The 13,237-nt window shown below is 35.7% G+C and overlaps 1 protein-coding gene across 1 annotated transcript; it reads right to left on the bottom strand.

Annotated features, from left to right (window-relative positions):
• Positions 1 to 4: 4 nt before the first annotated feature.
• cnih1 (cornichon family member 1) lies at positions 5 to 9,909 on the bottom strand. The gene is made up of 5 exons (XM_066678894.1): positions 9,771 to 9,909; positions 7,976 to 8,044; positions 1,917 to 2,029; positions 1,633 to 1,776; positions 5 to 1,495 (listed from the first exon to the last, which is right to left on the bottom strand). Exons 1-5 carry the CDS (start codon positions 9,849 to 9,851, stop codon positions 1,468 to 1,470), a joined length of 435 nt encoding a protein of 144 aa, XP_066534991.1. The 5' UTR covers positions 9,852 to 9,909; the 3' UTR covers positions 5 to 1,467.
• Positions 9,910 to 13,237: the final 3,328 nt, after the last annotated feature.

Below are 13,237 nucleotides of genomic sequence, written 5' to 3'. Positions count from 1 at the left end.
TTGTTTCAGACTCATTGAAAATATTTTCTTTACTTTTTTTTTTTTTTAATGGAGTGTCACCAGCTTGAAGAATTGGAAACAGAAAAAATGTATACCTTCAGTCAGGGCTGTTACTAATGTAGAGCATTGTAAACACACAAACTTTTAATTTTGAATAGCATTTTCATGATAGCCTGTTGCTATAGTGCAAAAAAATGGCCTGAATATTTCCAACTGGGAATTTAAAGTGATAATCTGGCAAGAAACAACTATACGCATTTTCCTTCCGCATATAAAATGTACATTAACATCATGACTTCTTTTTGTTTAAAGTATGCTTATTTTTTTCCTTTATTTCTAACAGAATATGACTACACTAAGCTACAGTTTATTTGATGCTAACTGGCACCTATAAGCCTCTATAGCTTTAGGTATAGAGCTCTAAAAGTTTAAAGAAGAAAATTTCAGAAACTAAACCTGCCTCAGTTGATCCACTGTTGGTAGTATAAGATATATAATTTCAATCCAATAAATTGAGCAAACATTTAGTGAAAGTTTCCTTACAATGGCCTAGCTTTCCTGTCTGTCTGTTTGCTAGAAGAGATCTAGTGTTTGTTGTCATCCCTGGCTCTGTTGATAGGAGAAAAACAAAGTGGCTCAGACAGAGGGACAAAACTATTAAAGCCAAACAGCAACAGGGGGATCAGCAGGCCCAGTGTTGTAACCTTGGCCATCGGCGTGCATGAATTCAGGTTAAGGAGCACTAATGGGAGGTAGGTCGGTAGGTCTGTCTGTCGTATCATATACAGCACCTTTAACTGGGGAAATTATGTAATGCCAAACTATCGCTTTAAGGTAGCAGAAAGGAACATTCATAAACCCCTGCATTCACACAGAAACAGCTAGAAATAAAAACAACATAAACATTTAAAATCCAGAATGATACATTTTTAAATGGTTGATGATGAACTTTTGTTGTCACTGAAATGTGAAGAGAAAAAAAAAAAAAAAAAAACCATGCAAAACAGCAGCTTTGGTGGTCCAAGCATTGTAACCGTAAAGCAAAATGGTGCACAAAAAATAATAAAAATTCCAAGGCTAACAAAAACAACAGCATAAAAAAAATAATTAATAAACCTCAAAAATAAAGGGAGAAAAAAAAAAACACCTTTATTTCAGTTAAGTAACAAATAGCACTCAAAACAAATGGCAATAAGAAATTAAGAGTTTTTCTGGGCTAAGTTTGTAATTGTTCATTTTATAGTGTGTGTTTTATGTTGTTTGCATGTTGTAAATGTTGTTTGGAGGCAGTGATGGCCACTCATGTCCAGTTTTGCCTGCCCCAGGAGGTGATGGGTGTGTAGGAGCAGGATGTCCGTTTGGAACTGAACCGCACTGCACTGAGAGAGGTGACCAAATTCAGCCCAAATTCAGTTCTGAAGGTGCGACTCTCATTCCAGCGTTTGTGTCTCTCCAAACCAGTCCAGATTAAGAGCTAACCAACACATAGATCATCCTAAACAAGCAAAAACAAAATATGCATAATTTTGACAAGCAGCCAAATGAATAATGTTTATTACTGTTATTAACTGGCAAGAGCAGCAAATGGAAGGTCACTGCTACTTTGTGTTGTTTTGATTATACAGTACGTACCCGTAGAGATAGTAGAAGAAGGAGAGGAGATAGAAGGCAAGTTTACACCAGCCTTCTTTCTGACAGTACGCCAAAATGTCAGCATTCATTATAGTGGTAGGATCATATAGTCCAGGACCACTCATCACGGGACGACTCATATACCTGTTTACACACGCACGCAGTAACAGAAAAAATATATTACTGATGCAAAATTAGATATTAACAACCCATTAATTTGTCTTTTTATACAACATAATATAAATGTCAAAATAAACAGCAAAGTGTAAGTTGTAGTTATTTACCTCCAGACATGATAAGCAAGAAGGGGCATGTTGAGTCCGAGTGTGAGCCACTCAGCGGCGCAAAGAAACATCACACAGAAGAAAACGTGGATCAGATACTCCGGCAACACCAGCTGCAACATCAACACAACTTTTAATACTGTTCATCAGCTTCACCCACAATACAAGTACTGCTATGAACCCATTCAGATCTTACACATCACCTGATACTAATCATTACCAGTTATGGGGAAACTAATTTTTTGCCCCAAAAACTGATCAGAAGCTCTGAAATATCCAATGACGTGTATATATAATGCAGACATAAAACAAAATCAACAAAGAAATAAACCATTTGAATATAGTGCAGGCCTAATTCTTTCTTTTAACCACTGTACGTATTTATAGTCAGTCAAAAACACTGAAAGGAGATTTCAATTGTCAAACTGAAATTCCAAAAATATATATTTTTATTCCCTTCTCAATTCAGCTTACAACACATGAATCTCAATCTGCAACAGTTAAATAGCTAGGCCATTAAATCAAAATCTGTTACTGAGCCTTAGTTCAATCCTAAACATTCCTTCTTTCTTATTATTGTGAGAGGAAAACTAAACTACTTTCTAGAACAAACATCAGGGCACACCTTGACACTAGCTTTGCAAAAAATAAATAAAGTACATTTTTGCTCATTATAATCAATTAACATAAGAGACTAATTGTGGTGCAAGTTTGTGTCATTGGTTTTAACAGGCTATGTAGCTATGGAGCAATGTAATTAGCATAGAGCTAACTGCATCCCTTATTCTTCACACATTCATGTTGAAATGTGTGTTGAATACATTGGCTAACTTTATTCACCAAACATGCCATAGCCGATACACAACATATCAACTAGGGAAGGTTTTTTATGATGAACTGTTGTTTTAAAACACCAAAAAAGATTTTAGATATACCTATATTAAATTCACCGTCTACACCCAAAACAGAGCAGAAGCAGAAAGCATGCTGGGAAAGTGTATGTGAGGTTGGAAAGAAAAGGGGGGAGGGGAGAAAAAAACAAAAAAACAAAAACAAAATAAACCCACACTACTGTGGTTTTGAATTGATCTCTAAAGTAGCACCATCCCAGTCAGCACCATGCCCAAATTAGATTATTTTATGACTATACACCGACCAAAAGTTCAGTGCTCTATTAGAATTAAACAAGATCCACTTTGTTCACCAAGACACATCACCTCCAGTTTACTCCATCTTTAATATGGGGTGGATTCCCAGGCAGGGATTAAGCCTAGTCCTAGACAACGTGCTTATATAGATATATATTTATTATATAGAGGGCAAAAAATAAAAATCACAATTCAAAATGCTGGAGTAGTCAAAAATCTGTCTGGGAAAACACCACAAATAGTTTTTACAAGATGTAGAACATCCATCCATCCATTATCTGTTTATCCAATTTAGGGTCGCGGGGGGTCCAGAGCCTACCTGGAATCATCGGGCGCAAGGCGGGAATACACCCTGGAGGGGACGCCAGTCCTTCACAGGGCAACACAGACACACACACATTCACACCTACGGACACTTTCGAGTCGCCAATCCACCTGCATTGTGTGTTTTTGGACTGTGGGAGGAAACCGGAGCACCCGGAGGAAACCCACGCTGACACGGGGAGAACACACCAACTCCTCACAGACAGTCACACGGAGCGGGAATCGAACCCACAACCTCCAGGCCCCTGGAGCTGTGTGACTGTGACACTACCTGCTGCGCCACCGTGCCGCCCAAATGTAGAACAGGACAAAATAAATCCTACATAATTAGGTAAAGTTAAACCAAATGTCTTCTGCCAAATGTGTTTGCTTTTCTGCACTGAAATGCCAACACACAACACTGATATACATCAGCAAATATAAATACAGATAAAATAATATAAAATTTATAAAAGAACTAGTAAACGTGCAAAAACATGTTAAATGCAAATTAATACTTTAATAAATTATTCTGGGTGTTTGGTACATTAACAAAGTGTAAACTAAACTTACAGAAAACAGCTGCATGTCTTAATGCCTCTGACTTGGGGAAAGAAGTAAAAAAAAAATTATTGAACAAACAAAAAATTCTGATCTGTTTTCCTTTAAGCTTCTTCCAAACTTGCCATTTTCCTTACGCTCCTCCCACACTTCTTCCCCACTCTCCTTTTCTCGTTTCCCGTTTCCTTTCCCTCACTTCTCTGTGTAACTCTCTCCCTCTCAAACTTACATCTCCTTCACTTTATTTTTCCACTTTCTGCATCTCTCTCCCTCTGTATAAATTGCTGGGTATCCATCTGTTCTCCCTCTGAGGTGATTTACACCAAATATTTAACTATAATACAAATATACAAATCTTCTATAAAACATTTAATAAATACTAATACTGAATTCAGAATCTAATTGATTGTTGTAACTGATACATTGGTCAACAATGTTAGAAAAAAAATGTAACAAAGCTTGAGCTGATCATCAGCATCTGTGTAACATTCTGATCTCATCTTTTAATCTACTATAATCCATCACAATTCAGCCCCAGATTAAACAGGCTTTATATATAGATCCTGCTGTAATCCCACACTGTGGCCTAATCCTTAAACAACTATAAACAGACTACATCTCCCACAAGCCATTAGAGACAGTTTAGCGAATATAATCCATGTTTTAAAAAAATAATATTAAAAGCATAATATAAACCTGGCAAAATAATCCATGTTTAAAAAAGATTTTTATTCTATTCATTATTGCACAAATAAGCAATCATTTCATTTTCACAACCAAAAACAGACAATTTTTTTTACAAAGCAACATATGAGAAGAATCAAATTTCTCTGTAAACTAATCCCTGACTGGCCCAGTTTAAAATCAGCTATGCAGGTTCTCCGCATGGAGGCAGTCATATTTAAAACAGGTTTACTTCCCAATCTGATAAATCCATATGGTGTCAAAAAATAGGGCCAAAGGTTTTGAGAACCAAAAACAAAATCCATAACCAAGGAATAAGATTAAAAAAAAAGCAGTCTGTTATTAATAATGAGTAAAAATGCTTGTAAACAGAACACTTGCATATTTAATTGTTTATTTTGTATTTGTTTTTTTTCATTGTGCTTGTTCCCATGCAGCACTTGTTTGTCTAGAAGGCATGAACATGGCTGGAGCAGGAGGTGGGGTTTGTAGCTCAAAAATCCATTTTGGACTTTCATGCGTCATAGGTCTGTGTCTGCCTATCCTCGTTTCTATTGGTCGACGTGCCTCCACATCAGAGTCAGTTGCATCAAAAGTTGAAATGGTTTGAACTTTTCTGACGCACCATCGTTTAACTGCATACAGGCACTTTTGTGTTCCATCAGAGCAGAGTCTTAAATGAAATACATCTGAGCAATGCGTTTCTGACAATATTCTCTGTTATGGATCACAAAAATATATTCACAATTAAAATAAGTGCAGTCCGAATTTTTACCAGTTTAAATACAATATTCAATTCTGATTTTTTTTCTTCATTTTTCACTTTCCTATATATTTTATATAGAAAATATTTTATTTTTGAAACTACAAAAATATCTGTCAGTGGAAACACACTGATGTCAGTGGAAATGCGCTGAACAGTTACAAATTTAGTTTACAAACTGGAATGTGAAATATGGCTGAAATATGAAACAACATTCCGAATCTAAAAACAAATTCTGCAATTAAAATAGAGGAAATGAAAAATTATTTAAAAAAATTGAATTGAATTAAAATTGTATTCAATTTGAGGAGAAAAAAAAATCACCCTATTCTTATTTTAATTATGAATACATTGTAGTACTTAATTTTTCAGATTTTTTTTTTCTTCAATTCGCTTTGCCCTGCAGAGGCCATCATTACACACACAGGCGCACACACACGCTTCTGCTGACGTAACGGGGCATGTAGAATGTACTCAGTGGACAGGGCTTATCTCCAGCAGCCAATGGCAGTTTTTCAAACTGAAAGCAACTGCAGAACTCAAAAGAAAGAAGAATTTTGAAGTGAAAGCAAGACTGAGAGAAGTGCAACTGAGAGTTAACCTGTTTTTTTTTTTTTAAATCTCATTACTAATAACAGTCCTCTCCTTTTCAAAAACATAATTTTTCAGTTATGGATTCTGCTTTGTTTTACAAAATGTTTGGCCCTATTTAGACACCATCCATCCAGACCACTAGGTGAGAGTATAATTACATAGGTTTAATAACATAAGAAAATGCAGAAAATAACTGACTGCTCCATCAACTCAACACTGTCAAACAATTTAGACATACAATTTGCAACGTTAGGGCTTACACTCACTGACAACATTAAAGGGAGGGTGAAGCAGAAATTGATTGTGTGTCAAACTATAGCTTCTGAAGATGATAATGCAATATTTGGGGGAAATTAGTCCTCTCTGGGCTGCAGTATAACCACAGGATGCAGACAGCGTTAGTCCCTGAAGCTCAAAATACAAGGGGACGGGGAGAAAAAAAATAAAAGAAAAAGGAGGAGCATAAATATAAATAAATAAATTTTAAAAAAAAGCTCGAAGAGATCATGCATGCTGTTAGCATTTGCAAGTCTTTTCAGTTAGCACCTGTTTTTAGTTATCACTAAAATAAATCCAAACAAACACACCCACACTAACAATTCTTTTTGTCAGAAAAGAAAGAATATGATTGTCTAACTTTAGAATACGCAAATGTTACCACCAATTTAATGTTAAGTATATTTACACTAAAATTAGCCAATGAAATATTCTATCGCCACTGCTAATGCTGAATGAAGGATATGTTCAATGGGTTTTGTACACATGAGTCATAAATGTCTGTGAATATGCACAGCTACTGCTAACATTTAATTGTAGCTCATTAATTTTCAAAACAACACTAATTCTGCAACTGTTATGTTACTCAGACACATGCATTGGCCACCATCTGACTGGAAGAAATGTAAAGGTGACAGTTTTCTTAATTACTTCTTTAAAATGAGGCAGGTTTGTTGTGACAATAGGTGTTCCTGCTTCACAGTCCTTGAATTGAGAAAACAAAAAAACATATACATACACATAATGTGTATATTCCCTGTTTTAGTAGGAAAGAATGGAAATATATTGAGAAAAATAAATAAATAAAAAATGAACATGCATGGTCTGAGCATTTCAGTGGAATTCAGGGTAAATGCCAATTCATGCTTCTGCATCAGATCTTCGCACCGTAGCCTGTGGGTACATCACTAGAAGTGCAACTACACGATATAGCGACGCAGACTGCAATGGCTGCAATTCGATAAACATGGATCATGTTAGGAGAGATTAACCAATGAACTCCAGAAATATCATAATTTATACTTCTCTTCACCACACTACAAAGACTGACAGATGGCAGAAAATGCATGGCATCAAATTTTCTCAAGCAGTTGTCTGAACATCACAGAATGTTGGAAAATCTGGAAGAACTTCAGGGACAAATACAGTCGCCTCAGACAAGACCTTGCTCTGAGGAACAGGGAACCAGGCCGGAAATTTATTATAGCGTAATATTTCTTTCTTTCCTGCCTGTAATTGCAGAGTGACTCAGACACATAATTGCACAAATATAAACACTCACAGCAGTATTTGAGTCAATTGTGCAGGCTACAGTGTAGACTCCGCACTGATTCAACACAGAAGCATAATTCAGCCTTAAATTTGCTCTTTAGCAATTTAGGGTTTAGTTAACTGAAAAGACATTTGCAAACACTCTTTTCGTGCATACACACACTGAGCTGGACTGGTGACTGGTACCAACCTTCAGAGCAAGCCTTACTCTCTTTATCTTTTTCACCCTCTCAACTGTCTTTGTGCCGATTGGACAAAGAGAAAAGAAAAAGGGGGAAAAAACAAACAAACAAAACCAAAAAATAAAAAAACCAAAAAAAAGTGTGTTAGTGTTGGAAAGCCAACAGTGGCTGAAGATTAGCGATATTATGTTTAGCAGTGCAGAGCCTAAATCAGGAGAAAACACAATCAGATAGAGCACCAAATGGCATGCACTCCATACATAAACACATACTTACAGGATTTAACGTATTGCACTGGTCTATAGGGTTCTTGTAGTCAGTCTTCAGCTCATCGAATGCAATTATCTACATAAAAAATATTGCATTACAAAATTACTTGAATACAAACATATCTGCATAACAGCATTCAATAACAGCATTTTTAAATATACATATATAAAAACACAATGACACACACAAACCCTCCTTTTCCAATAATCAGTGTAGTTTGTATACAGACCATAAGCTGAAAACAGTGCATCAAGCTTATTTAGCAACACTGTTTTTCTTAAACCACAATATAAAATGGAAATATACAGTTTAGTCATGCCTGACGATTAGTTTATGCGCCTGCGTAGGCTTACTAGTCAAGTATGTTTGGACCACTCATCACTAATCAGTAACATTTTGGACAAGCAAAATATTTTTCATTTTAAGCTTAATCTCTGAGTTTCACAAACACTATTTATGTCATATATTCATTTTCTTAAAAGGAAATAAATGTTAATTGTTGTGGACCTGACGTTCGCAAAGCCTGAAAGGAGTTTCTGATTCAAATTTAATTCAACATTAAATGATTAGTAAGATAAAAAGAAGAGCCACATACTGCACAAAGTATCATTAAGACTACCATATTGTAAATAACGTGACAGCCAAAACCAAAAAGGGACTACACAAAGCAGGATTTCTCTATACAACAAGAACATTTTAGTCTTAAATCTAACATGCCCAACAGGAAAAGAGATAGGGCATTCCTATTAGACAGTCTTCATCTTCTATGGGCTTAAGTTATCAACTCATAAATCCTGGAACAGTCCCCAAAATTGATACAGAATTTCTTATTTTAGCCAAATAACTTACACTCAAAGTCAAGCATCACCACTAGGGGAAGGACCTCAATTTTGGATTTAAATTATCTGCTTATTCGCATTGTGCAATATACACAATGCCTAAATTCCAAAATTAATCTCCAGATTAGCTAGAGTACGACAAGACGCAACTCAAAGTATTACAATGTAAACAGTGTTATCAGGTAGTAAAATGAATATTGCTAAATGTGTCGTGGAAAGCAGAAACGTTTTGTCCGTTCACGTCAGCACTAATTTAAGACAAATTTTACACACATACAGTGTAACTGGCTAATACATTTCCATAGATTACCATTGAAAATATCTTATAAACACAAATCCACCTTGGAAAACATATATTCATAAAATAATTGCGAGGAAAGTGTACTATAAAAAGCTGCCGGTCATTAGTTCTGCGGCTAAGCTAACGCTAATGCTACAGCGGCGTGGCCATTCGAGTCAATCCACCTCTTAGCCACTGAGAGTGGGCAAAGCTTAACACAGGGGATCTCAAAACATTCCGGTTAAGGAAAGGGTTGTAGGTGAAACTAATATCTGAACGTATATCTTCGTACGACATAATGGCTTTAAAACGTGAAGCTGACTATTCCACCTTAAATTGTGTAGCAGGCACCAGAATACAACCGCAGCGCAATTTAAGGTGGAAGAGAACATTCGAATAACGTTTCTCCAGTTTGGACTCCAGAATATAACGTTAACATCTCATTAATTTAAAATGGGATTCATCCTTTGAATGTGCATGTGACCAAGAGACACTTGAAATTAGCGTAATGCCCACGAATTTGGTGCGCAATTAAAGGTGGAATGGAGGCTCCGGCTTGGAGCCCAGGGTTGAGCCCTTTGGCGCAGAGGAGGCAGCACAGCCCGGGCCCAGGAATAGAGCGCTTTAGCTCGCCCCCTCTCTCTCTCCGCTGAACCGAAAAAAGCCGCGGCTCTATACTTACGTGCCATATCGCGAAAAATATGAGAGCCGCTGTAAGAAGCAAGGCCAACATGTAGCAGAAGGCTGCGAACGTGAACGCCATGGCGAGATAATGAAGACAACTCAGGCTCGCTCACACACGCGCACACAAATATTAATACACTCGACAGAATTAAAAAAATATATATATATAATATATATATATATATTCCCAAAAACCACAACGCTATGTGATGGATTTATTAAAATTTTACGTGCATAATAAATCTTCGACTTAATGCTTTATTTATAGTTCAATATACGAATTCATTCATTCACTCAAAAATATTCGAGGGCTTTTAATTTGTAGCGGTGCCTCGTTCTGTCCAGAGCTATGGCTGTGGTTCGGGGCTCACTGGTTTTGAAATAGAAGTAAAACAAATTCAAATCTTGCGAGTATTCCATAAAGCACGATTTCTGAAGTTAGGACATAGACAGTGATATATGTCCTATGCTGAGGGGCAAATTAATACTAGGCAATCTTCAACTTTGGGCTTAAATTACCTGACTAAATATTTGTGGAATATCCATTTTTGGTTCAGTTCTGGTTAAATAAAGTCTAAATCTTAATTATTTTGGAAGAAGATGTTTCTAGTTTTTAATGCGCCCAAATCTGACCTGAAATAAGATATCTTACAGATATCTTGAAAGAATTTAAATATTTTAAATATCCCAAAGAAAGGGATAACGTGGACCGGTGTGTATTTGCACTTTACTTTATCTAAGTCACAGTGCACTGTGTATGAATGGTAACCGGCAGCACAATGTTTTAGAAATATTTTTCTGATGTGGTTAAAAATACTACCCCAATTGGTAGCAAGCTTAATATATGAATGCAATCCTTAGTCTTTTAATTGTGGCTACCCAAATTTGTCCATGGATTTTCTTCAGTTAATATAATATCATTAAGTGTTTTTCCCCCATTAAAATGTGAGCATATGTATATGTCAAACTTGGACAATGGGGAAATATTCTCCCATTATTTAGTGGCTGTGATGGAAAACGTGATGTTGTGAAATGGTTGATGGTAGAGAAAACTATGATTACATTCATTCATCCATATATACCTTTTGAGCAGCCATTCCACTTACTACTAATAATAAGAAACCTTTATTGATACCCTTAGTGAAATTGCTTCTGCATTTGACCCACCCCTGGTAGTGAACCCACAAACGCATACTAGTGAGCAATCCTTCACAAGCTCTAGCAGCAGTGAACACAACCGGAGCAGGGGGCTGCCCAACACCTGGGGGGATCAGTTTGGGGGTTATGCCTTGCTTTACTCAAAGGCACTTCAACCGTGAATGATTTATTTTTTTTGCCTGTCCCGGGAACTGAGCCAGCGAACCTCCGGCCTCATGCTCATTACAGGATATTTTGGAGATAACTTTAAATACTATTCTTGGCAACATGACAAAATAAACAATTTAGCATATCTACCACACAACTTAAGTGCAGGAAAAATTGTGTGTATATAAACAGCAAATGTATACAATCATACAAAAAGTGTCCTTAAAGCTTCACAATAAATAGCAAAACAAATACAAAATAGTTGCTATTTTGAGTCAGTGTATTTGGCATTTTTGATTTTCCTTGTCCTCAACCAGGTGCTTCTGCATGAGGTGGTGAAGCAGATTAGTTTCCTGCTTCTGTTGTTATATTCATGTTTTTTTGTTTTCTTACATAATGCCATGGTTTATTGTACTTCTGATATTTCCTCCACCTCTTTGCACTATACTTCACTCTGCCTAAATGACTCATGTTAATAACGTATGCCATATTATGTGTAACTGCAAAACGTCATTACATAAACAAGTCAGAATATCAGTATTGTCGTTATATTGATTTTTTTTTGTTTTTGTATAGTTTCAAAATCATAACAGTATTATTGTGTCTGATATGATATGGTACCAAAGTTTGTCTTTGGACTGTGGGAGGAAACGGAAGCACCTGAAACAAACCCACATGGACAAAGGGAAAACATACCTAACTCCTCACAGAATGTCACCTAGAGTGGGGCTCGAACCCAGGAGCTAATTGGAGCTAATTGAATTTTCAAAAATAAATTAAGATCCCTTTAATGAAGCAGAATGCAGCAGAGGTGTAGAGATTTTTCAATATTGTCTCAAGTTTTATTGGGATCAATGGATAAAGACATTGTATAAACAATGGAAAAGTACAAATGTTTAACATTCTCACAGGGTAGAAAGAAATATTTAAGATATCACAAACATTTAATTTGAAAAACAAAATACATTTCTAAGCACTTGTTTGTAAAGTAAGATAAAATACATTTATTTTAGTCAAATACACAGGATGACAACATTGATTAGCACAAAAAATAAAAACAAAAAAACCCCAGCTACTCAGAATGCTGATACAGAAAAAGAGCTCTGTGCACATACAGATAAAAATACAAAAGAGTCAGAAGTCATTTTCTCCCAATTCTGGTCAGTCGAAACTGACTGGAGTGGACAACATTGCTAATCTCTCCACTGTTAAAAAAAAAAATATAATTTTCATAATTTCCCGCCCGATCTCTCAAATATGAATGAAAGACTGGAGTATGATATTTGCTTTTCTAATTTGTCACTAAATCAGGAAAAAAATTGCCTCAACATGGCTTAAACAGCAGTCACATTCCCATTCAATCAAATCATGTCTAATTTTTTGTGATGGAATGTGCCCTGTCCCAGGTGTGTTCCTGCCATGCGCCCAGTGATTCCAGACATCCTAATTAATCAATCAGCTTCATAGCATCTGAGCTACAATTAAAGAATCAAATTTCTGAGAACAAACATGTCCCACTGACTCAAGACTGAAAAATAGATTTAGTTTTAAAGCCAAACTACTTTGGCTTTAACTGCATTACCAAGTCCTTTGTGACTTGTCAATTTTCACAAAATACACCAATGTTGTAATATTTATATATTATTAAAAAAAAAAAACTGGTCCAGTTAACACTGCTGTCTGGAGTCCCACAAATTAATCACGTTTAGTTTTAATTCAGTCATTATTTTGACATTATATATGACATAAACACATTGAAAATATTATAAACACAAGAAAAAACATATTGAGATAACCATTTCCATAATGATACAATTTACAGGGGAAAGAAAAACATTCACAATTTTTACCCATAACAAGGTTTGATTGCCAGTATTTTTAGACCTTTTATTTGAGCCATTCAATAAGACACATTCACAATATGTAAACTCTGCATTTCCAAATCATGGTAAAAATACTCCCAAAAGTTTTCGTGCATAAACAAAATATGAATATCCTTGTTCAAATGTTATGTATTGTTAAAGTTTTTTAAAATTAAAATAATTAAATGTATATTCTACCAAGAACAAACAAATATGGCACTTGTTTGCAAATTTATTACACAAATTCAACATATTGGGAAAAAAATTAATAGAACAGAAACAATAATCTTTTTTATGG

This window comes from Hoplias malabaricus, chromosome 8, assembly GCF_029633855.1.
Source record: "Hoplias malabaricus isolate fHopMal1 chromosome 8, fHopMal1.hap1, whole genome shotgun sequence".
In the NCBI taxonomy this organism is placed as follows: Eukaryota; Metazoa; Chordata; class Actinopteri; order Characiformes; family Erythrinidae; genus Hoplias; species Hoplias malabaricus.
This window is presented reverse-complemented; position numbering and strand designations above follow the sequence as displayed.